The sequence below is a fragment of the Chaetodon trifascialis genome, chromosome 13, assembly GCF_039877785.1.
Source record: "Chaetodon trifascialis isolate fChaTrf1 chromosome 13, fChaTrf1.hap1, whole genome shotgun sequence".
Taxonomy (NCBI): domain Eukaryota; kingdom Metazoa; phylum Chordata; class Actinopteri; order Chaetodontiformes; family Chaetodontidae; genus Chaetodon; species Chaetodon trifascialis.
The window spans coordinates 415,095-441,670 of NC_092068.1; the positions used below are offsets into that span (position 1 = coordinate 415,095).

Here is a 26,576-nt window from a genome sequence, read left to right on the forward strand (position 1 = left end):
TGATTCTTTCTTGATAATCAGTTGATCAGTTAGCCAACAGAATAGCCTGTGTGTGTGTGTGTGTGTGTGTGTGTGTGTGTGTGTGTGTGTGTGTCCAGGGAATGCACCCAGCCTTCATTGGTGCCCAGTACCCATTCTCTGTGGCAGCTGGCCCCCAGCCACCTATGGCAGCCACAGCTGTGACCTTCCCTGGTGTTCCCGTGCCGTCCATGACTCAGATCGCCGTCCATCCCTACCACACTGAGACTGGCCTGCCCCTGAGCACCACTGTAGCAGGTCAGGACTTCACACTTTTTTTGTATGTGTTTTTGTCTATGTCAAAACACAGTTATATATTGTACTTGTGTAAATGTCCTAGCACTATGGGATGGGTTCATTTGGTACTTCAATTGATACTTGTTGGTCAATATTTAACTGTATGATGTGCCACATTTTACAGTCGGCAGTGTCCACTCTGGCCCTACTATCCAGGCCATACAGGGAGCATCTCTCCCCTCCCTCACCTCCCAGCCCGGGTCATTGGTCAGCACTCCTTTCTCAGCAGAGGACGAGCAGCACAGCCAACCAATCAGCCAACAGGGCCTGCACTACCTGCATTCTGCCTACAGAGTTGGTGAGTTTGTGTCATATGATTATACTTACAACCCAATTTGCAAAGACATTGTGTTTGTCTCCCAGAAAGCTCTGTCATAAATTGACATTTTTATACAGTTTTTCATCCACAATTTTGCACTGGGCTTTGAGATCCTGATTGTTTTACCTATATGTTTCAACAAGGAGACTGCAGGGTGGAGCAGCAGGTAGTGCGCGTGCCTCATAGCAACAAGGTTGCCGGTTCGATTCCCGGGTTGGGCCTTTCTGTGTGAAGTTTGCATGTTCTTCCCGTGCATGTGTGGGTTTTCTCCGGGCACTCCGGCTTCCTCCCACAGACCAAAAACATGCTCATTAGCTTAATTGGTCGCTGTAAAATTGCCCCTAGGTGTGAGTGTAAATGGTTGTGTGTTTGTGCCCCACGATCGACTGGCGACCAGGGTGTACCCCGCCTCTCGCCCGTTGACGGCTGGGATAGGCTCCAGCACCCCCCCCCCCCCAACCCCGAAAGGGACACGTGGTATAGAAAATGGATGGATGGATGGATTTCAACAAGGTGATCATCTTAATTCATCTGACACTTGGATCTGAAGTTATAATTTATATTATAATTATAAGTTTAAGTTTATAAGAGTTAGAATTATAATTTTAAATTGGATGTAGCTTTCCGGACTGTCTCAACCGCTACTGACTTAGAGAAAATGGCTTTGGTGCCCCTGCCTATATAGAGTAGCACGATGTAGTATTCTAAATGCCTCATGAGGTCACATGATTTTGCCAGCAGAACTGCTAATCGTGTTCTCACATGACCTGAGAGTGATAGTTAGTGGCAGTACTGTACCTCCAATGCATCTCTGTTCTCATTTTGGAACGTTAAAGCATACATTTTGAAAGACATTTCTGTTTCTGTTATGAGGCTAATGTTTTTACATTAGGGGTTGTTTTTGTTTGTGTGCAAGTTTCAAAAATAGAAGAAAATAATCAAGAGTGATCGAGTATGGTACATTTTAAATAATTTCTTAATTGAATTTACATAGCAATTACTATACTGTGATATATACCATTGCCATGATATAAAATTACTTGTACCGTGATAGAAGATTTTGGCCATATTACCACTCCTAATTCTAAACACAGTTAAGGCCCTCTTAGTCGTACAGTTCTTAACTGGCTTTCTACTTATATTACTGAAGGATCTCTTTCTGTTTCTATACTAAGCTTGCAACTACTTGCAACTACAGATTACACCAATGTAACCTGTCTCAATTTCTGTAATGCCCTGTGTGCAAGTATTCCCATTATTGCCTTCAGTTGGTTCAAAATGCTTCTACTAGCATTATCACTGGTTTAAGAAATTGAGATCATAACTCAAATTCCGGCCTCCGTGCATTGGTTTTCCCCTCATATTCACACTGATCTTAAAGTTGTATTATTGATTTTCAAGGCTTTACATGACCTAGCCCCTAATTATATCTATCGGGCCCTTGAACTAACTTTCAAAGCTTCAATTTAGCTTTTTTCCTTTGAACATTAATACACTGCTCAAAAAATTGGGAACACTTAAATCACACATCGGATCATGATGAATGAATTATTCAATTTGAAAATCTTTACTGATGTACATTGTATAATTTGTTGAGAACAAAATGATGTAACAACGGTCAACGGAAACCAAAATCATCAACTCATTGAGAGCAGAATTCCAAATCACACTGAAAATCAAAGTAAAAAATTTAAATCACAGGCTGATCCAACTTGCATGAATTTCATCACAGCAACTCATATTGTGACTCAGTAGTGTGTATGGCCCCCCGCACTCCCGACAACGTCTGGGCATGCCCGTGATGAGTCGACGGATGGTGTTCTGGGGGATATCCTCCCAGACCTGAATCAGGGTTTCGGTGAGCTCCTGGACAGTCTGTAGGGTACGTTGCGGACTCGGGTCTCGTAGGTGCTCAATTGGATTTAGGTCAGGGCAATGTGAAGGCCAGTCAATGGCATCAATGCCTTCCTCATCCAGGAACTGCCTACACACCCTGGCTACATGAGGCCGGGCATTGTCCTACACCAGGAGGAACCCAGGGCCCACTGCACCAGGATAAGGTCTGCCAATCGCTCTGAGGATTTCATCCCGGTACCTAACAGCAGTCAGGGTACCTGACTGTATTGCTTTTGCCTCTCCATTGCCCCTGTTGTCGCTTTCATTTACACCAAAGCAGGTGTAAATGAGTCACAATCACTTGTGCTTCCTAAATGGAGAGATTGATATCCCTGAAGTTTAACTGACTTGCTGTTATACTGTGATGATTAAATGTTCCCTTAATTTTTTTGAGCAGTGTATAAACAAGCCTGAAATGCACCACCCAATTTCTCAAAAAGTTGGGACGCAGTGTAGGGGTATCAGGTCATTAAACCTTTGGGTTTAATGATGCACTCGTTAATATAAAAGGGGCACCAACCTTCCTCACCTCAGACGGATTTTATTTATTATTTCTTTTTTATGTTGATTTAATGATAATTAATGAATAAACGGTAGATCAGTCTGATAATCTGAAGCGTAAGCTCTCACTACAGTGATTGTCTGTTTCTAGCTCAAAAGGACACTATCTGACAATGACTTCAATTAAAAGTATTATTTATTTGACACAATAATAAAGAATGGATATGAATAATGATACTAGAACGACAAATGATATGGATTATATGATGTACCACTAACAACTGGATGAAGAAACTATAGGAAAATAATAAAACAATGAGTTTGGCAATAGTGAGAAGTAGTTTTGAGGAAAAATGAGGACACAAATATATTGTTGATTTTTTAAATGGATCACTAAGCAAGTCTAATGAGAAGTAAGATGGTTATAACCTATGACACCAGCTCTTATTCAAATGCAGCATGGAAACGTGAGTATGAGGCTGCAGCCGCTAGCAGTGTTAAACCCAAGGGAACCTCGACAACAACTCGAAGGGCTGATGTCTCAATTCAACAGGCATTTGAACAAAGTAAACTTTTCCCAAGAGACAGCAAAAAGGCTAAAGCCATAAATGATAAAGTTATGGAGTTTATAGCGCTTGATGATCAGCCTTTTTGTGTTGTCGAATACCCAGGTTTTCATGCATTAATTGCACATTTGGAGCCACGTTACACACTTCCAAGCCGCCGCTTCTTTTCGGATGTGTCCCTCCCAGCACTCTATGATATTGTCGCCTCGCACATCCACAACCTGATCGACACGAACGGAAAACACATAAGTTTTACAACGGACATATGGACGTCAGATGTTAGCCCGGTCAGTATGCTAAGTTAAACGGCTCAGTGGCTGGATGCTGACTTTAACGTGCAAAACACAATGCTGCATGCACAGGAGTGCACCGGGTCGCACACAGCGACAATGATTTGTCAAGCTTTTGACACCATGCTAACACAGTGGAGCATTAAAAAAGAACAAGGTCATGTTGTGCTCAGAGACAATGCACGTAACATGAGCAAAGTTATGGAGGAGTGTGGGCTTGCTAGCTTGGGCTGTATGGCTCACACATTACAACTAGCTGTAAATGAGACTGTATTGAGCTAGAGGAGCATCCAGGACTGTGTGTCGATTGGCAGGAAGATAGTGGGTCATTTTAAACATTCCCAACTCACCACCTCTCGTCTGCAGAACTTGCAAAAACGGCTTGGAATGAAGGAGGCAAGGCTACAGCAAGACGTGCCCATCAGGTGGAACAGCACCTTCTATATGATGCAGAGTTTGATGGAGCAAAAGAGGGCCCTGGCAGCATATGCAGTGGATTTTGAGTTACCTGCTTTTTTGACCCCACATCAGTGGGCTTTAATTGAAGACATGGTTAATATTCTCAGCCCCTGTGAGCAGCTGACAAAGGATATAAGCTCAACCTCAGCCACCGCAGCTGATGTTATACCTTCCATTCAAGCTTTGAGACGCTTGTTAAATAGGCCAGCTTCAACAGATCATGGAGTTAAAACCTCTAAGAGCACCCTACTGCAAGCTGTAGAACAGCATTAAAACCACATTTACACGGAGGGCTTGTTTTTTCTGGCTACTATTTTGGACCCCAGATACAAGGACTGCTTCTTTGACCCAAGAACAAAAAGGGAAGCAACAGAAGTTTTGAAGGACCAAGTACGAGCTGCAGCATCAGCTGGAAAGGACAGTGAAGAAGAGCCAAAGGAGAAGAAAACAAAGGAAGATGACAACAACAATGTTTCCCTGCTGACAATGTATGACGAAATCCTTCAAGAAAACAGCTCAAAAGAGCTGAACCAAAGCCAAACAGATCAGCAGGTAATTCATTTATTTACATAAGGCTTTGGTAATCTCTAAAAAGTAGACCAAAACATAGTGTCTCATATATATTTTTGTGTTTGTTGTCTGTTTATCTACTATTTTAGATCCAAGCCTATCTCTCAGAGGCCACGATTCCTCGATCTCAAAGCCCCATGGACTACTGGAGAAGCAACAAAACCCGGTTCCCAGACCTTGCCCCTCTTGCAAGGAAATACCTCTCCTCTCCTTGCACAAGCATAGACAGTGAACGTTTATTTTCTGCAGCTGCAAATGTTATTGATGAAAAAAGGAACCGAATTGGATGTGAGAAGGCAGAAATGCTCCTTTTTGTTAAGAAAAATCTCCTGATGCCCTCACCTAGAAAATAGAGAAGACAATGTAGACAATGACAAATGAAACGATAGTTTGGTTCAGAAATGTTGAGATAAAAAGAGAGAATCATCTAATTTTTCATTTTGAACTCAAGATGCCTTGATGCTGCCTGATGCAGTCACATATTGTTTGGGGAGAGGTTCAGAAACGAAGAAAGAGGAGATCACTTAAGTTTTCATTTTGAACCAAAGATACTTTTATGTTGTCAAAGCATGAATAATTATGCAAATGTTTAGTGGATAATCTACCTTATTTTTGAGGTTGCACTTTTATTTATTAGATTACATTTTTGTAATTGCGGTTGACAAATGTCAATGCATATATTTTATATTTGATAAATACTTGACCTATCTCCATGAGTCCATTGTTCTGTTTAACATTTCAAGGGGTGCACTTTACCTTACATGCACTTTTTTGTTAAAACGGAGTTGTGTCTTTTGCTGTTATTGTCATAGCAAATGGCAACATATTTTTGTGATGACATGAAAAAAAAAACATTTGAAAAGCCAAAAACTTGTTTGTTGTTATAGATAGGCCAAACAAGTAAAACATCAGTTTTCCATCTTGCACAAACTGCAGATTATATTCAATATAAAAATATGGGCTTATTGGTTATCTGTATCGGTATCGGGCTTAAGAAGCTGATAATGATCGGTTATCGGTATCGGTTGAAATTTACCATATCGTGCATCACTATTAATGACAGCATTCTTCAATACCCATACTAACATATATGATTTTGGAATTTCCCCTTGCGGGACGAATAAAGCCATATTGAATAACTAATATTATAACTAATAGCGCAAAGAAACAAGGAAAGGCAGATTATGTTTGCCGAATTAAGCACTACTAATTATAATTGTCTCATGTCAAGTATCTAAAACCTAACCGCTACTTGTCTCTAGATGGCTCCATGGTAGAAACTCAGACAAACTCTTATGTAAGTTAAGATCATAGTTTTGTCATTTTACAAGCTAGAAACACAGGAAAAACATTGATACCACAATTTATGAGTTTAGACAATTATTCCATGTCAGCTACAGTATGTTCTAAACCATGGGGATGTTGGACTTTTAAGCACATTTAATTTAGCTCTTTTAAATGTTAGGTCTTTGGCAGGGAAATCATTCTTAATCAATGACTTTATCATCAGGCACAAGCTTGATTTTATGTTTTTAACTGAAATTTGGTTAGGACAAGATAACGGTGCAGCAGTTCTCAGAGTCAGCCCCTCTGAATTTCAGTTTCATAAGTGAAGTAAGAATGCATAAGAGAGGAGGTGGAGTCGCCATTTTGTTTAATGATAGCATTTAATGCAAGAGAGTCTCTATGGTCAGTTTGAATCTTTTGAATATGTTGCCATTCAATCAAAGTCTCCTTGTCGTTCAGTCTTCGTAACCATCTACAAACCCCCAAAATACAATGCAAAATTTTCTGATGAGTTTGCCAATCTACTGTCTGTTGTTTGTATTGATTTTGACTGTGTTGTGTTAGTGTGTGACTTCATCATTCATGTTGATAATCTCAAAGATGGATGTGCTAAAGAACTTTTTAACATTCTGGAGCATTTTGGCACTCAGCACGTAACACATTCAACACATAACAAAGGGCATATATTAGATTTGGTTATCTCCAAAGGGCTTAGCTTCAGGGCATTCAATCGATCGCAACTGGACTTTGTCAGTTTGTCTTGGAAGACGTTTCGCCTCTCATCCGAGCAGGCTTCATCAGTTCATGCGCACCAGACTAGACTAGAGCCTCCCAATGACAAGAATGGGACAAGACGACTGTCGTTGACACCCAAGGGTCGCATCCTACCCCGCCTTAATGGTGGATCGTTTGCCTCACAATAGAGTGATACCATCCTTGGTTTTGGGGGTTGGCCTCATTCAGAGGATAAATACTTGAACCTAACACCATTTTATTAGACTAGAGCTGTCCTATCTAGTCTGGTGCGCATGAACTGATGAAGCCTGCTCGGATGAGAGGTGAAACGTATTCCAAGACAAACTGACAAAGTCCAGTTGCGATTGATTGAATGCCCTGAAACTTACAATGACCTGGATGAATGAGAATATTCACAGGCATGTTTCTGTCCAAAGGGCTTAATATCTCTGAGGTTATGGTGACGGATGTTGCTCTTTCTGGTCATTACTGTGTGTCATTTAAAATGGCAACACCTGCTATTCTTAACAAAAGTGGAACAGAGGTAATCAAAAAGTACTATATTAATGATAACATCTGTGCAGTCTTCACTCAGTCTTTACACCATCACCAACACTGCCCTCAGCTTCAACTAATGACCTTGTAAATAGTTTCAGTTCCAAAGTTATGACTATTATTGACTCCATCGCCCCAGTTAAGACCAAAGTTTTGTCAGGAAGGAAAAAGGCACCTTGGAGAAACACCACACTGGTCAAAGTCCAGAAAAGAGTCTGCAGACAGGCAGAGCGCAGGTGGCGAAAAACCAAAGTCCAGGTTCATTATGAGATTTACAAAAACAGTCTCCACACCTATAACCATGAACTAAAGAATTCAAGGCAAGCATTTTTCTCAGAGATTATCAACAGAAACTGTAATAATGCCCTCACTTTGTTTTCTGTTGTGGATAGACTGACAAACCCCACAGCATCAGTCCCTCCTGAACTGCTATCCAACAAGTCAAGCAATGATTTTGCAGCCTTTTTTACAGATGAAATTTCAAGGATAAGACAAACAGTCCACAGCTTCAGCTCAGACAAAATGATAAGTCCATCTGTACCTTCTTGTTCTCCAGTTAATCTAGCACATTTTAACCTTCTAGATCATACAAGGCTGACAGAAACTGTATCACAGTTAAATCCACAACATGTTGCTTTGGTACTCTGCTAACAAACTTTTTAAAAAATGTTTTTCATTGTATAGCTCCAGATGTGTTGCAGATAGTAAATAATTCTCTTCAGTCCGGTCAGTTTCCCCAGACCTTGAAAACTGCAGTAATAAAACCTCTCCTGAAAAAGACTAATCTGGATGCTTCAGTAATAAGTAACTACAACTACAATATCAAATCTTCCCTTTCTGGGACAAATTATTGAAAGGGTTGTTTTTCAACAAACGCATGCTTTCATGATGCAGAACAATCTTTTTAATGCATTTCAGTCTGGATTTCGTCCACACCACAGCACTGAGACTGTACTTATCAATGTTTTAAATGACATACATCTGAATAATGATGCTTCCAAAAGCTCAGTCTTGGTATTATTAGATCTCAGTGCTGCCTTTGACACAGTTGATCATGACATACTTCTTGACAGGCTGGAAAAGTGGGTGGGACTTACTGGCACTGTACTACACTGGTTCAAATCCTATTTACAAGATAGAGACTACTTTGTGTCAATTGGTGAGCATGTGTCTGAACGAAAAAAGATGATGTGTGGGGTGCCACAAGGGTCCATTCTCGGACCACTTCTTTTTAATATCTACATGTTGCCCCTAGCTCAGATTATGGAGCATCATAATATTTCTTATCATACTTACGCAGATGATACACAACTTTATACTTCTGTGTCATCACATGATTACAGTCCTTTACTTTCACTGAGTGAGTGTATTCAATGTATCAAATCAATGAGTGGATGTGCCAGAATTTTCTTCAGCTTTAATGCAGACAGAAGTGATTGTATTTGGCCCCAAAAATGAAAGGTCAAAGATCAGTGCTCACCTTAACTCCATGTCACTGACAACAACAGTTAAAGCTAGAAATCTTGGTGTAATTATTCATTCTGACCTGAATTTTATCAATCATTTAAAGCTCATTACCAAATCAGCCTACTACCACCTGAAAAATATAACCAGAATTAAGGGATGTCTGTCCAAAGAAGACATGGAAAAACTCGTTCATGCATTCATTTTCAGTAGGTTGGACTATTGCAATGGAGTCTTTCCTGGCCTAAACAAAAAAAAAAAAAACAATTAGGCAACTACAGCTGATTCAAAATGCTGCTGCACGAGTCCTTACAAACACCAGAAAAACGGACCATATCACACCAGTCCTCAGATCACTACATTGGCTTCCTGTGAGTCAAAGAATAGACTTTAAAATCTTGCTGTTGGTCTACAAACCATTAAATGGTCTAGGACCAAAATATATTCTAGATTTATTAACCCCATGTGAAGTATCCAGACCTCTCAGGTCATCAGGGACAGGTCTAGTGTGTGTTCCCAGAATCAGAACCAAACAAAGTGAAGCAGCTTTCAGTTATTATGCTCCGCACCTGTGGAACATTCTCCCCGCACACCTGAGGTCTGCACCAACTGTCAGCTCATTTAAATCAGGGTTGAAAACATTATTATTTGCTAAAGCTTTTCATTAAAGTAAATATATCTGCTCAATGATTTTAATCATTCTAAATGTTGAACTATTGTCTTTTACTGGCTTCTGTAAAGCACTTTGAATTGCCTGGTGTATGAATTGTGCTATACAAATAAATTTGCCTTGCCTTGTCTAGTGCTGCAGGAACATCCAAAGTTGAATCAGACATAGAGATTGCACTATCCCGGTGTGATAGAAAAGAAGGCACACAGACACACAAAACAGTTTGCTACAGGAATGTCTGATTTACAACTTGTCAGTACTATCTGATTTTGGAGGTTAGCATCTGCATGAGAACAGTTTAAGTGACAGCTAACCCTTTGAAGTAGAAATGTCTGTCATCTCCAGCTCCCCTGAAGGAATGTGGGGGAAGAAGGTCAGTTACAGGGCACATTCTGCTACAGCAGTGTGCAGTGTAAATAGAGAATGTGATGAATTGCAAAGCATTGTAACCTCATATTTAATTGAAAAAAGACAACATATAAAATGTTGACACTGACAAATGTGTTGTTTTTTGAAAATTATATCCTCATTTAAAATTGAGGATAGCAACACATGCCAGCAACACATTTCAATCAAGTTGGGACTGTGTTAGCAAGTAGTTTGTTGTTTTTCTTTTCTTTTCTTTTCTTTTCTTTTCTTTTCTTTTCTTTTCTTTTCTTTTCTTTTTTTTTTGAGGGACATTGAGTTTTCACCTGTTGTATGAAATGCAATGTAAATTCACTTGGCTATGGTACAATAGATTAACTGAATAAATATAATCTCTGTTGTTCTTTTGTGTTAAGGCATGCTGGCATTGGAGATGTTGGGCAGGAGGGCTCACAATGACCACCCCAACAACTTCTCCAGGAGCCCACCTTACACTGAGGATGTCAAATGGCTGTTGGGACTGGCTGCAAGACTAGGTGAGCCTGCACAAAACAGAATGGACAATAATGAAGAGATGACGTGGCTGGAATTTATTATTTAGTTATCTGGTTTATGGATTGTTAAGATATCTAGTACATACCTGAGTATGGCTGCAAACACACATCATCAAAAACAGCTGTCTGCTATAGCAAACAATCTACAATGTACAAAAGAAGAACTGATATAACAATACTTTTAATGACTGTCAGTATTACAATAAAGCTCCATGAACAAAAGGCAGAAACCTTTCTACACCACTCACTGTGGAATGGAGACAGTGTTGTGCTGATAAACAGCCATACTGAATCATAACAGAAGAAAAAGTAATATTTTAATGGCGATAAGAAGAGATTGCGGGGTTCCTTGTTGCTAACTCCATTGAATCAATAACAACACAGCAAAGCTCACATATCGTCAGAAAGTCATAGTGTGACAGTGGCTGCGGGATTAGAAATGAAGCAATAACTATGACATCAAATGTAGAGTCTCAGATATGTATATAATAATGTCTAAACTTCAATTTAAATCTGAATTGACACTCACAAAATACACCTTATGAACTCTGTTCTCTTCCTTAACGGTCGCTTCCTCTATTCCCTATCTACATATCTGATCTGTTTCTTTCTCTTTCTTCTTTCTGCTGTCCATCCTGTCAGGAGTCAATTATGTGTACCAGTTCTGTGTTGGAGCAGCAAAAGGTGTCCTTAGTCCATTTGTCCTGCAGGAGATTATCATGGAGGCTCTGCAAAGGCTGAACCCCGCCCACATCCATGCCCACCTCCGAACACCTGCTTTCCATCAGCTCGTTCAGCGCTGCCAACAGGCCTACCTGCAGGTACAACACACCTACATCCACACAGCAACTATAGCTGCATTCAGAAAGGGGTAGATGGGCAGACACCAGTGCAGTTTGATCTGTAGAAAGATCAGCCTATTCCTGGCATACACAACATCCCAGCTGATGAAAAAGGATTGCAGCAGTTGAGTTGGTCTAGGTCAGGGATGTCCCGATCACGTGTTTTTTGCCTCAGAGTCGGAGTCATTTGATTTTGAGTATCCGCCGATACCGAGTCCCGATCCCATACTTCTATAAAACATTATGAAATGAACTAATAGCAAAGAATAAGATCACGGATGTCACTTATTTTTATTATTATTTTTTTTTTTTACCAATGGCTCTTATATTAACATGTAACACTTGCGCACAATTGTGCATGCATGCAGTGCAGTGTATTGTAAACTTCTATGAGGTAGCTTGAATTACAGTCTCAAGTCAGAACAGAACACAGAAATAAAATAAAATTTTCTTCACATTAGGAATAGCGCAACATTACGTAAGGGATAATGCCCAACAAGGTGTCCATTATCAGAAATGAAGGACGCGGAGGCGTGAACCGTCCAATGCAAAGCGTCCGACGCGAATGAATGGACTTTCATTTCTGATAATTGACACCTCGAATGGCATTATCTTACTGATACCATGGTCAAGAAATAAATATTAAATCAATTATTAATATGTTAATGGTGTTTTTTACCGTTAAAATCGTAAGTTTTTCACAAGAAGCGGCTGAGCGGACTATTTAATATCTCTCGTTGTGACGCGTTGCCAAGGTAAGCGACTCTGGCCACAGAACCTGCAGCTCGGTTGGCTGCAACTGTTATATTAGGCCTAATCAGTGGAGGGAAGTGAGATGGTTGCTTAACGTTATGTTACGTGATACAAAGTATCATTTCAGAGGGCAAGTGCACCTCTTACCGCTTGTGTGTGTCCTCTACTGTCTTGCTGTTGTGATAAATAAACTATGAAACAACGTATGTTAACATATGTTCTTAGTGTCTGTTGCCATGGTTACAAAGTAGCATTTGAGCCAGCACAATAATTTAGGACAATCAGGCTATTTGACCGGAACTTTTTTATAGGTGTTTTTTATAGGTGTCCACAACACTTTTTTTTGAGGTGTGGCTTTGTCCTTCCCACCTCTCGAGATCCCAAGCTTCAAAACAAACTGCTGCGTGCTGCCGTGCTCCGCGCATGCGCTGTTCAGTGGCGTCTATCACAGACACAGACCCAGCCTGTAAAAGTTGGTAGTTAATAAATACTATTTTATTCTAATTTATTTTTAATCACTATCCCATATATTGTAAATGCATAAATATACATATGTATATATATTATTTATCCGATACCTGATTGGGACATAACGTCTGATCCATTCGAGTCTGCAGTCATGTAATCGGCCCCGATTTCCGATCACATGATCGGATCGGGACAACCCTAGTTTAAATAAGTATTGAGTCAAAATTTGCTTTCACAGGTGGTTTTTGCTTTGGTCTGTTTTTGTGTTCCATCAGATATGCAAGAACAGTGCATAACTGTCTGTCGATCAAAGCCAGAAAAGTCCTTTAGGTGCGTATAAATTATTAGATGGGGCAAGGCATAGAGCTGATAATATAATAGCTAGTCAGGATCAGGCATCATTTGCATGTACATATTTTGATTACAGGGTGTAGAACCAGGAACCAGGCTACCACCTGAGATATTTTTCTGAAACTGCGAATAAATAATGTATAATGTAATGTATGTATAATGTATTAATTGCACAACTATTAGGTCCGAACTCTGTATCAAGACTTCAATACTCAAAAACTATGTGTATGCACAGTCGGAACAGGGAGTTACCTTTTCAGGTTATGGGGAACAGCTGTGGCTTAGGAGGTAGAGCAGTCATCCACTTGTCGATTCTTGGCCTCTGCAGTCTACATGTCAAAGTTTCCTTGAGCAAGATACTGAACTCCAAATTGCTCCCCATGCTGTGCCATCGGTGTGTACATGTCCGTGAATGGTGAATGCTCATAATTAGTAGGTGACCATCATACAAATGAGTTTGTGAATGGGGGAATGCAGACTTTTGTTGTAAAAAGTGCTTTAAGTGGTTGTCAGACTGGAAAAGCGATATATAAATACCATTTAACATACAGCCCATTTTGTGAATAGCTCTCAGAATGAATGGGCTGCCATGATTGAATTTTCTGCATCATATAATACCTCTTAATTCACTCATGCCATGCTGTTCCATCTTGGTGTACATTGAGCTCAGAAATTTTATGTCCATCTAGGCTGCCTGTAGAATGATTCCTCCTTCTTTCTGCAGTACATCCACCACCGGCTCATCCACCTGACCCCTGCCGACTACGATGACTTTGTCAACATTATCCGCAGCGCTCGAGGTGCTTTCTGCCTGACCCCTGTGGGTATGATGCAGTTTAATGACGTGCTGCAGAACCTGAAGAGAGGCAAGCAGACCAAGGAGCTGTGGCAGCGTATCTCACTGGAGATGGCAACCTTCTCCCCCTGAGCATGCTGCTCAGTGGAGAGCATGCTGGCTCTGGGCCTGAGCTTGATGAGTCCCATTCAGTGCCAACTCAGCCTCCAGCATTACTACTGCCATTTGCACTGAGCTGGCCACATTCATGCTGTTTGTTTCTGTCAGAGACCCAGCTCCCTGCTATGTGGACTTAAAAACAAACACAGCACACTGGCAGTACAATCAGCTCCCATACCCCGACCCACAGACTTCCTTTTTTCTGTGTGTTCACTCACCCAGACTCTAGAGGAGAATCCAGGTCAACTTCCTGCTCTCCTCCATTCTTGACAGACTCTTCACTCATTTTTTATCATGGTTCATGTTTGTGTAACTGTGGAATTAAATTTTACTCCTTCCTTTCTTCATCTAACTCCTCTCTATTTCCTCCATTTGCCCTAAACTGAAGACATTGACAGGGATCTCTCACCTCCTTTCCTGTGTTTCGTAGTTTTTCTTAGTTTTGTTTTGAATGAGTCCACTCAATGTGGTTTATTTTCTTGCTGCAACATTCCTGTCCAGAGTGGTAGGTACTGTGAGGCCTCATTTGCCAAAAGCTTGTCACTATGGATCCGAATCTTTGCAGAATGGGAAAAATGGAAGATTTGTGTGTGTGTGTGTGTGTGTGTGTGTGTGTGTGTGTGTGTGTGTGTGTGTGTGTGTGTGTGTGTGTGTGTGTGTGTGTGTGTGTGTGTGTGTTTGTGTGTGTGTGTGTGTGTGTGTGTGTGTGTGTGTGTGTGTGTGTGTGTGTTGGGGGGAGGTGGGGGGGTTTAATATGAGAAATATTGTGAGTACAGATGAGGATTATTCACTATGTTGTTTAATCTTTTTTTTTTTTTGATACTTTGTATAGAATGACGTGTATGCAGAGAGGAACGGGAAGGGAACGACATTGTTACCGGTGCTGTTGTGTTGTGTGGGATCCATATTTGCATTTCGGTCTGCTTGAGGAGTAATGCAAACACAGCTCCAGATCAGAACCAGAGGCCACCTAACCACTGCTGGGCCCAGCACTCAATGTGCAACAGTTAGAACATCTGGATCAGTCTTTTGTTATAAGTGTTAATAGGGCTGGGTATCATTTAAATTTTTTTGATTTGGACCTCCTTAGGACCATATGGCGAATAACTGTTCTTGTTTTTTTCGTAAGTAGATTGTAGAACTTGCCACAATCCAGTGGTTGTGGAAAAAATCTGTCCGCTCATGTCCCATTAGAGGCTCCATGGATTTTCTGTATCAATCTTAGTGTGTTTTTCAATACCTTTTTTGCTGAATATAAATGTTTTTATGCAAAATATTTCTAAACATTTAATAAAATGAGAAATACTTACTCTAATGCTGTCATAATACAACTGTGCAAAATCTCAGCTAAAATGGAAGTACAGTAAAAACAAAATTAGGATTTGCATCCAGTTTACATAAAGAGACACTGAAGTCAGTGACACCACTTGTTGAAACTCAGTAATACAAACATTAATTAGTGTGTACTCAGAAAATATTGTTTGCATACCCAGCCTTCCTTCAGCATCCTATTTACTGACAAGTTCAAATTCAGACAGTCCAAGATGCCTCCCATTTAAAAGCAGTGCTGCACTGCTCTTAATTTGTCATGATGAAATTAACCTTATATACATTTGCAACTACCCAGTTAGTAGTCATCCTTGTCTTTTTCCATCTTATAAAACCAAAATATAGTTTGAAAACACTGCTAATAAGACACTACTTTTCAAAGAATATGTTTTGCATTTGCAAGAGAGAAAAGACAGTTGAGAATTAAGTTGTTGGTTTGGCAAATGTATGTTTTCAATGGGAAGCATGTCAGAGATGGTCCCATACAGAGCAAAACAGGCTGTCTCTTATTTCCAGCCATCTTATTCTATGGGATTTGGAGGTCCAAAACCCAAAATTCACTTTGTCACTCACTTGTTTCTGTTAGGCTAGACTTGTGAGTTTGCTGTGCCGCTACAGTCATTCTCCTGTCGACTGTATCACAGGGGCATTGTAGCTATAGCACACTAGTCACCTCCAAAGACCACACCTTCAGAGACCCTGAAATGAAACACAGCCATGGTTTGGCTCTGGAAACCCCTGTTTCACCGAGCTGTGTAATGCACATGAGTCCAAACACTTAACTGGACCTGTCAGAAATCAGTGTTTGAGTGGCGCCTTTCTTCAGTGTGGTTCGCTCATAGACCATGGTGCTGTTAATTTAAGACATATTGACGTTCCAACTCTGTCTAGGCAGCTGCTGTGGTTCTGATCCTGCCTCTCTGATTGGCTCTGGACCTAACAGGTGAAGGTTACTTAGTAGAAAATGTACTGTGATATTTTTGTATTCCTCAAAAAGTGTAGCTTGATTGAAAAGTTCTATATGTGCTGATTGCAAAAGGTTCTAATTTAGAGTGAAAAGAATAAAAAAAAAAGATAAAAGCAATACTAAAAGTGTAGAGTTTACTTAATAAAGACAATTCAAAACACTGACTTGCTCTGAGTGGTGTGTGGGAGTTTTCTGATTTCCGTCCAGAGGTCAAGACACATTCTGCTCTTGAGGATGCCTGTACACTGTCAGGTGTGGCCACAAGAGGGAGCAGTAGGATCATTTATCAGATAATCAGTGGGGAACTAAATGTCTGCAGAAGTTGTATTTGGTTTTCCACATTTCTATATAAAAAAAGGATGTTTTCATTAAAGCAGCAATCGGGTTGTGTTAGTTTACGTCATGTTTGTCCTACACATTGTACTTGTTCACTGACTTTTTCCTTAACTGCTCAGGCAGAACTAAGTAGGTATGTGTTCTCAAGGCTCTTTTCATTTTTCCTAAAATGGAAAACAGGTGATCAATAATCCTCCCATTAAGAGCATGGTTGTCATGCATGCATAGTCTTAAAATAACATTATGTTTGTGTCTGTGTCTTGTTTTATGCTCCCTGGCAAATTGCAGTTTTTTGTTTGTTTGTTTGTTTGTTTGTTTGTTTGTTTGTTTTCCAATTCAAGAGTTCATAAAAATACAGTAAATAAAGATGTTTCACTTCCTGACTGCAAACATTCTTCCAATGGTCAGTCAGCACCCTGTGTGGTAGCTCGCTGCCATTGGTGTGAGTGTCTGCATGAATGGGTGAATGAGAAAACCTTGTTAAGTGCTTGGGATAAAAGTACCACGTAAATGTAGCCCTTAACCATTTATATCTACACTACGCAGATCTGTGTCAAAAAAAAAAAGTTGTGATTTTCCAAATGATTCAACTGTAGCTGTAAACTGAGAATGTGTCTAATATCTCACAAGTCAGGTGTGTAAACATGACAAATAGTAAATGACTTAGATTTTGGAAGATTTTAATGAAGAAAATATTAAACGAAAATTAATGTTAAACTACAGGTATGTAACTGAAATGCAAAGGATCCAATATTCTACAAGCAATTGTGGGTAACGCATATTAACTTAACATTCTACAACGCAAACATGTAACACAATAAATTATGTTCAGCAATTACATTCATGCTAAAAATCAATGAATCACAGACTGTCTTATAGTTTTTGCCCATTGCTTGAACACTATTGACACATACTTCGACCAAAGTAGCAAAACTTGAAGTTTTTGTTACTATACCTTGAACACAGTGTAACCATACCCTACAACACACTTGCTCCTGCACACTACACACTATTTCATACATAAGACACTTTGTTCATAAATGAAATCTTCATTGTGCCATTGGGAAAACGCATCCATTCAAAACACGAAACACATTGGGTAATTGGAAATACTTAGACACTATTACAACCCAGCTCACTAGGGGTAAGGAACAAAAACAATCAGATGTAATTGGTTAAAATTGTTATTTATTTAAACCCAGGTGATTTTAAATTGTTTTTGTACAAAAGTCACAGGCCAAGACAGCGAAAAGAGCAGTTGGGTGCTTTTCAAACAAATGAAATAAACATAACCAAAAGAGGACTCTCAAAAAGGAGAGGGAGGAGAATCACAAACAAAACGGAACGGAAAAAAAACCCTCCTAAATGAGGCCTACAGTACAGGTGGAAAATGAGAACCAAAACACAAAAGGAAATAGCACCCTTAAAACTAATGAGGCCAACAAACGATATAACTAAGTGTGTGTGTGTGTGTGTGTGTGTGTGTGTGTGTGTGTGTGTGTGTGTGTGTGTGTGTGTGTGTGTGTGTGTGTGTGTGTGTGTGAGAGAGAGAGAAAATCAGTCCCCATCTTAACCTAGTTCAGTTCGAGTCTGGTTACCACAAATATACAAGGAGCACAAGCTCTGACAAATCTGTCACATCTCTCCTGTGCTGAGGACTGGTCATGAGAGATGCCAGCCACACACTGCCAGGCTGAGACAACTCTTGTAGCTGGCAGGAGATAACTGCTTGCAGGGGATTAGACACTGGCTGGCTCCGCCCCAATGGCGTCCTTCTCCAGAGGAGGAGTCCTGTTTACACACACAAGAACAGTGGCCGTAAAAGACACACACCTGAAAATACTTACTTACAAAACTCAACACCAATCAGCCAGCCACAAAATAGGCCTCAGCTAAGCAATAGTTGGCTAATGCTCCTTTTGCAACAAAAATTGGTAGTTCCGTGAAACATACGGTACAGTATAGTACATAATACTGCACCATTGAGATGTTACAGTACTGTGTACATTATACAGAACAGTACTTTAAATACAATAAAGTTTTGCGAAACATGCAGTGATTATATAGAGATGTTTCAGTTCTGTGTATGGTATATACAGTAAACAACAGTATATACATTACTGTAAAAAATAACAAAACCAATAACAATTTGTGGTTGCATTTTCCTACAGAATGACTAGAAGACCTTCTGGGGGTGGATGCAAAGCCTGTTCTCCCAACAGTAGGAACATGCCACAGTAGAAACAGTCAGAGCAAACAATGCAATCTGTCTCCACCACATGCGGCAACAAATACTTGCAGATAGGTAAGTATTCATCAACATAAATCGAGTAAGCATTACCACCATCAGATGCACCTTGGTAAAGAGCACAACATCACCACAAAGCAATTGTATAGGGTCCCATTTGAGAGGAACATTATCAGGGTCAAAGGACTTGGGTATGAATATGTACAGGTAAGTGTTACAGTCCTTCACATTTACAATACAGTATTGGTGAAATTCAGTAATAGCTGAATATGTACCATTGTATCAGTACCACATAGATGCATTCAGAGAGGGCCACAGGTACCTGTGTGTTGTGTGCTGGGGGGGGGGGGGGGGGGGGGGGTTATTTTGTCTTTGCTGCATGTACTGTACTGTAAAGTATAGTACTGTAATGTACAGTATTAAATTAATTCTGTTACACTACTTTTCGTTTTTGGTTGTTGTGAAAACCTTTATGGTTGTTGTGAAAACCTTTGGAAAAAAACAGAAACCATGTAACAAACAGTGCTGCATTGAGCTTCACAATGCAGTGTTTTATATAAAGTATACTAGTGTGTTGTTGCTACTCTGAAAGTGTATTCCCAGGGCGTCCCTGCTCAGACTGCTCCCCCCGCGACCCGGCCCTGGATGAAGCAGGAGAAAATGGATGGATGGATAGAAATTAATACATTAGCGCATAAGGTATGAGACACATGCAGAGACAAGAATCTATTGACTGTAGTTGTTTAGGAAAACAAGATGCTTCCCTGTGTAGACACACTTTAAGGAAAAAAGAAAAAAAAACTTACACACAAATTAACAACAATCATTGTGTTATGTGTCAAGTGCAAATGCTTTTTTTTTCTCAGACACAACAAACATCCTGTACAAACATTTCAATGAACCTTAAACTTCAGCGTTTACTCCTTGGGTTCAACACACTCATTGTTCCTCACATAATAATTACATTGACATCTCCATAAATAATCCCCTTATGTTAAGATTACACTTTCCCCCGTCATCACAAGGAAGTAATATGTGAGAAATCATCCTCAGCCGTTTCAAGGAGTCAGAACTGGGAACTGTGAGTTGGACATTTTCCATTTGCTGTTATGAACTTCCAGCCCACATTTTCAGTAGATATCATAAATCTTGATGATGATGAAGTGGATGCAAATGAAATTCCCTTGATTTTACATGAAGATGAGAGAATGCAGGCGGCACAGTGGCACAGCAGGTAGTGCGCGTGCCTCACAGCAAGAAGGTTGCTGGTTCGATCCCCTTTCTGTGTGACGTTTGCATGTTCTTCCCGTGCATGCATGGGTTCTCTCTAGGTACTCTGGCGTCCTCCCACAGACCAAAAACATGCTCATTAGGTTGATTGGTGACTCTAAATTGCTCCTAGGTGCGGGTGTGAATGGTTGTCTGTCTTTGCATGTTGCTCTGCAATCGGCTGGCGACCGGTTCAGGGTGTACCCCGCCCCTCGCCCATCGAAGCTGGGATAGCCCCCCCCCGAAAGGGATAGGCAGTATAGAAAATGATGGATGGATGAGAGAATGCATTAATTAAAGTGCTGAAAGAGGTTCTTGATAATGCAACATTAGCAAAATACAATCTATACTGATCATTGGTACGGTTCTCTGCTCAAATTAAATATACTCAAGTTTATTCAACTTCAAAACACTGATGTCCAGTGAGTCAAAGTTATGTTCCTTATTCTCTGTTCCACAAATGAGTACATGTACTGTATATGTGCATATGCATGTGAGGACCAATGAATGTTCTCTGTACTTTGAGAAAAATCCTGAGCTCTGCTTTACTATATATCAATAATGACATACCGCACCACCTCACCTCACCTCACCTCCTCAGCTGTCTGTGGAGATAAAATATTCATCTGGAAGGTAGCAGACACACTTTCTTAGTGCTACTATGAAACAATGACAAATTAGACACGGTGTAACAAAATATATGGCTGAACAGTAAGACAAAATAAAGAGGTCATGATTTGAATTCTGTTTTTTTGTGAGAGGGAGAACGATGTATAGACATTATGTATTTGTATTTGTATTTGTATGTGTTTGTGTGTGTATAGCTGTTTTCATATATGTGTGAAATGTTTAGGGCAAATGGAGGAGATGAGTTGTATGAAGAGAAATGTACAGGAAGGGAGAGGGAAAAAAAAACAAAAACAAACAAATATATACGGTACATGTAAACATACATGCACACCTGTATATCATAACTGGAGGTGAGACTAAGTGGTTAAGAGATGATAGCCATCACCATGTTGTGTTTGAGAGCTTTGCCTACTGGCTCAGCTCTCTTTTCATCATAATGGTGTGCCACTGCTCCGAATCTACGTGAACTCCTTCACTTGGGGCAAAGACTCATTCCCTACCCCAAGTAGGCAATCCATCGGTTTCCTGCTGAGAACCATGGCCTCAGATTTAGAGGTGCTGATCCTCATGCTGCTGCGAACCAATGCAGTGAGTGTCGGAGGTCACAGAATAATGATGCCAACGAGACCACATCATCTGCAAAAAGCAGCGATGAGACCCTCAGCACACTGAACTGCAGACCCCCCCCCCCCTTGATATCCTGTCCATGAATATCACGAACAGGACTGGTGACAGAGCACAGCCCTGACGAAGGCCAACCCCCACCGGAAACAAGTCCGATTTCCTGCCGAATACCTGAACACAGCTCTTGCTTTGGGCATATAAAGATTGGATGGCCCTGAGAAATGACCTCCTCACCCATACGCCCGCAGCACCTCCCACAAAATCCCCCAAGGGACCTGGTCATATGCCTTCTCCAAGTCTACAAAACACATGTATTCCCAGGCCCCCTCCAGGATCCTTGCGAGAGTAAAGAGCTGGTCCGTTGTTCCATGGCCAGGACGGAATCTGCATTGTTCCTCTTCAATCTGAGGTTCAACTACTGGCTGAACCCTCCTTTCCAACACCTTGGAGTAGACTTTACCAGGGAGGCTGAGTAGTGTGTTACCCCTATAATTGGCACACACTCTCATCGTCCACTCCGATGCCAGGCTCGTACGTGAACTGCAGCGGGTCCATGGACGAGCTCACCAGGGGGTGCAGGTGGGCAAGGACCAGCTGGAGTTACACCATCTATCGTTCACAAACACTGCCAGCCCTCCTCCTTTCCTCTTACCACTTCTCTCTGTCCGGTCTGCCCATACGAGTGAAAATCCATCCAGCGCTACAGTCGCATCTGTGTGCTGCATTCCCAACCACAACTCTGTGAACAGTAGCAAACTGCACCATCGATATTCCTTCTCATGTCGGGTCAATGCTGCCAGCTCATCCATCTTATTGGGGAGAGATCTTACGTTCCCCATGATGACGGACGGGAGAGTCAGTCTATAAGCTCTCCTCCTGTCGCGACGTTTGATCCCTGCGCGGCACCCCCGCATCTTCCTCCTTAACTCGCGGGGGACATCAGGTCGCTCCTTCGGCCGCACAGCTGTGTTATGCAGGGCCAGCAGCTGATCCCTACTGTTAACAATGGAAGCCATTGTCTCTCACGGACCCACAGACACGGAGAAAGTTGCTGGTTGTAAAAGTGATCAAAAGGTAGCGCCAGAGTTACCGTGTTTAATGTCTCTGATGCGCCAGACATTTACAAACATATGGAACTCACATGAATAAAAAAAGACGCACTAGACGCAACAGAAAAAGATAAGAAAGGGGTCTAAAATTTTCATCGTAGGTGCATTTCCACTGTGGGAGACAGAATCTAAAAAAAATCCAGAAATCACATTGTATGATTTTTTAAACAATTTATTTGTATATTACTGTGTCAAATAAGTATTTGATCACTTGAGTCAAACAATTTTAATATTTGGTACAGAAGCCTTTGTTAATAATTACAGAGGTCAAACGGTTCCTATAGTTCTTGACCAGGTTTGCACACACTGCAGCAGGGATTTTGGCCCACTCCTCCATACAGATCTTCTCTCGATCTGTCAGGTTTCGGGGCTGTTGCTGAGCAACACGGAGTGTCGTTGCACCCGTTTTATTTGCCCCGTGAGTTCCCCCGCCTCCAGCACCATATATGATGTCATACAGAGACTATAGACTATATCACCAGAGGCCCCGAATTTAATTTTGGGTGATTTTAATAATGTTTCCCTTGAAAAGACCCTTACAAACTTTTACCAATATGTCTCCTGTCCAACCAGACGTGGCAAGACTTTGGACTTGTGTTACGGGTCTATTAAAAAAGGCTTTTAAAATCACTTCCTCTCCCTCCCCTGGGCTCTGCAGATGATAACTGCGTGTATCTTCTTCCCACCTACAAGACTGTCCTAAAGGGGGAAAAAAAAACAAACCAGGGAGGTGAAAGTCTGGACAAATGATGCAGTGAGCTCAGTGCAGGGATGCTTTGACTGTACAGACTGGGAATGTTTGAGGAATCATGTGAGGACTTGGATGAACTAAGAGATGTTGTCTGTTCATACTCAGCTTTCTGCAGAGATATGCTCATACCCAGTAAGAGAGTCAGAATATATCCCAATAACAAGCCGTGGGTTAACAAAGCTGTTAAGTCTCTTATCATGAAAAAGAAACGGGCATTTCAACAAGGAGAAGGATCAGATCTACAGACAGCTAACAGAGAACTTAAAGTAGAGATCCTAAAGGCAAAACAGAGCTATAAAGCCACACTGGCAAACAAAATGGCTTCTGACAGCCTTAGTTCAGTCTAGTCCAGTCTGAAAACTATCACTGGCCTCCAGAACACAAGACAGAGCACTGTCATTTTAAACGGCTTCAGCTCAAATATTGATTTTGCTAATGCCCTTAATTGCTTTTATAGTCGTTTTGACATGTTTGATTTTAGCAAGGAAATACAGAAACTAAAGCTTGAACTGTATGATAACCAGCACTTCTCAGTATCACAGGAGGATGTTGAAAAAGCTTTTTTCTGTATGAAGGGCAACAAAAGTCAGAGACCAGATAACATTTGTGGTCGGTTACTGAAAACCTGTGCAAAAGAACTGAGTCCGGTTTTCCACAAGATTTTTAACAGATCCTTAGAAGCGCAGCAGGTCCCCAGGATTTGGAAAGACTCTGTGGTTGTCCCAGTCCCTAAATCCAGTCGCCCTACGACACTTAATGACTTTAGACCAGTGGCTTTGACTTCAATTGTCATGAAAATCTTTGAAAAACTGGTGCGAATGGAAATCTTGGAAAATACAGAGAGTGGACTGGACACATTGCAATTTGCCTATAGGCCCAAAAGAGGAGTGGAAGATGCCACACTCACTCTGCTCAATCTGCTTTTTAAACATCTTGAAGGAAGTCGGTGTCATGCCCAGCTTTTATTCATTGACTTTTCTTCTGCTTTTAACACAATCCATCCACATATTTTAACACAAAGGCTTTTAGAACATTTTAACTTGAGTGCAAATCTTGTGGGCTGGATTTTAAACTTCTTAACAAACAGGACACAGAGGGTCAGGGTCAATGACAGAATGGCAAAAGTGTGCTCCTCCACAGGTTCACCATAAGGGTGTGTGTTCTCACCCCTGTTATTTATTCTGTACACCAATATGTGTCAGAGCACTTTTAAAAACTATTTATTTTAAGGTATGCAGATGACTCTGTGATTGTCAGCCTGCTGCAAGAAGGTGAAAAATAATCATGGCCCAGTTGTGGACGACTTTGTCAAGTAATGTGAAGATTCTCACCTACAACTCAACCTGGCAAAGACTAAAGACGTGGCCATTGATTTTAGAAAAAACACCAAAACACCTGAACCTATTTGGATAAAGGGACAGGTCGTGGAACAGGTGCATTCATATAAACACCTTGGAACAAACATTTACTGCACTTTAAATTTCAAAGAGAACTGCAAGGTTCTGAGCAAGAAGGGACACCAGCGGCTGTTCTGTCTGAGGAAGTTGTCTCATGTCCACATTGATAGGACCATGATGACACTTTTTTATCATGCTTTTATTGAATCCGTCTGAACTTTTTCACTTGCATCATGGTTCGGAAACCTTACTTTAAGAGAAAGGAGCTCACTAAATCAAATAATTAAATGGTCTGGTCAGCTGATTGGGGAACCTCAGCTGTGCCTGGAGTCACTGTATACCAGACAGTTGCAGCGGCTCGCCAGCTCCATTTCTAGTGATGCCTCCCATCCTTTAGCGAGTGAGTTCCAGCTGTTGCCATCTGGGTGCAGATTAATAGTCCCCAGAATTCGGACCACTCACTATAGGAACAGCTTTGTCCCTGCTGCTGTCTCTCTCTTGAATAAGTTTTAATGCACTGTATTGAGGTCTATCTTTTATTTCAATTTCAATTTCAATTTTATTTGTATAGCGCTAAATCACAACAGAAGTTGTCTCAGGACACTTTCCATATAGAGCTGGTACAGACCAAGCTCTTTTATCTACAGAGAACCAACAATTCCCCCATGAGCAAGCACTTGGCGACAGTGGCGAGGAAAAACTTCCTAACAGGAAGGCAAAAACTTAACAGGCAAAAACCTCAGGCAGAACCAGGCTCTGGGTGGGTGGCCATCTGCCTCGACCGGTTGGGTGAGAGAGGGAGAGCAAGAGAGGGAGAGTAAGACAGACAGAGAGAGACAGACAGAGAGAGACAGACAGAAATGCAGTCAGAGAGACAGAGAGAGAGCGAGCGAGCGAGAGAGAGAGAGAGAGAGAGAGAGAGAGAGAGAGAGAGAGAGAGAGAGAGAGAGAGAGAGAGAGACACGCAGTCACAGTCACAGTAACAATGACAGTGGATGTAATAACAGTAACAGCTGGACCAGATTCTGTCTCCCCAGCTGCCTTGAAGCACTGCACTGATCAGCTGTCTCCAATGTTCACAGACATTTTTAACACCTCACTGGAGACACATCACGTGCCAGCCTGCTTCAAGTATTCAGCCAACATCCCAGTTCCCAAGAAGCTAAGGACCACAGGACTTAACAACTGACCCATCGCCCTGACCTCTGTGGTCATGAAGTCCTTTGAGCGCCTTGTGCTCTCACACCTCAAAGACATCACCGACCCTCTCCTGGACCCCCTGCAGTTTTCCTACAGAGCCAACAGGTCTGTAGACGATGCAGTCAACTTTGCCCTCCACTTCATCCTCCAGCACCTGGACTCTGCAGGAACCTATGCCAGGATCCTGTTTGTGGATTTCAGCTCTGCCTTTAACACCATCATCCCAACCCTGCTTCAAGAGAAGCTCTCCCAGCTGAGCGTGCCTGACTCCACCTGCAGGTGGATTACAGACTTCCTGTCTGACAGGAAACAGTACAGTACATGAAGCTGGGGAAACACATCTCTGACGCAAAAGACCATCAGCACCAGATCCCCTCAGGGCTGCGTTCTTTCTCCTCTGCTCTTTTCCCTGTACACGAACAGCTGCACTTCCAGTCACCAGTCTGAGAAGCTCCTGAAGTTTGTGGACGACACCACCTTCATCGGACTCATCTCTGATGGCGACGAATCCGCCTACAGGTGGGAGCTTGACCATCTGGTGACCTGGTGCAACCAGAACAACCTAGAGCTCAACGCTCTAAAGACAGTGGAGATGGTTGTGGACTACAGGAAAAACTCAGCCTCACCTGCCCCCATCACCTTCTGTGACTCCACTATTGACACTGTGTAGTCTTTCCGCTTCCTGGGAACTATCATCTCCCAGGACCTCAAATGGGAGCCGAACATCAGCTCCCTCATCAAGAAAGCACAGCCGAGGATGTACTTCCTACAGCAGCTGAAGAAATTCAGTCTGCCAAAGA

At 41.5% G+C, this 26,576-nt stretch overlaps 2 protein-coding genes across 3 annotated transcripts in view; one reads left to right on the top strand and one right to left on the bottom strand.

Annotated features, from left to right (window-relative positions):
• The window catches only part of LOC139340971 (transmembrane 9 superfamily member 2-like), a 369,464-nt gene that overhangs the window by 158,799 nt on the left and 184,089 nt on the right, over nt 1–26,576 (bottom strand). The gene's annotated exons all lie outside the window — the stretch shown is intronic.
• The window catches only part of zswim8 (zinc finger, SWIM-type containing 8), a 425,535-nt gene that overhangs the window by 79,902 nt on the left and 319,057 nt on the right, over nt 1–26,576 (top strand). For both annotated transcript variants that reach the window (XM_070977145.1, XM_070977142.1), the window contains exons 22-26: nt 99–276; nt 440–613; nt 10,410–10,529; nt 11,190–11,368; nt 13,686–14,504. In XM_070977145.1, coding sequence (XP_070833246.1) covers nt 99–276; nt 440–613; nt 10,410–10,529; nt 11,190–11,368; nt 13,686–13,889 — 855 coding nt within the window. In that variant the 3' untranslated portion in view covers nt 13,890–14,504. The remainder of the gene's footprint in view (nt 1–98; nt 277–439; nt 614–10,409; nt 10,530–11,189; nt 11,369–13,685; nt 14,505–26,576) is intronic.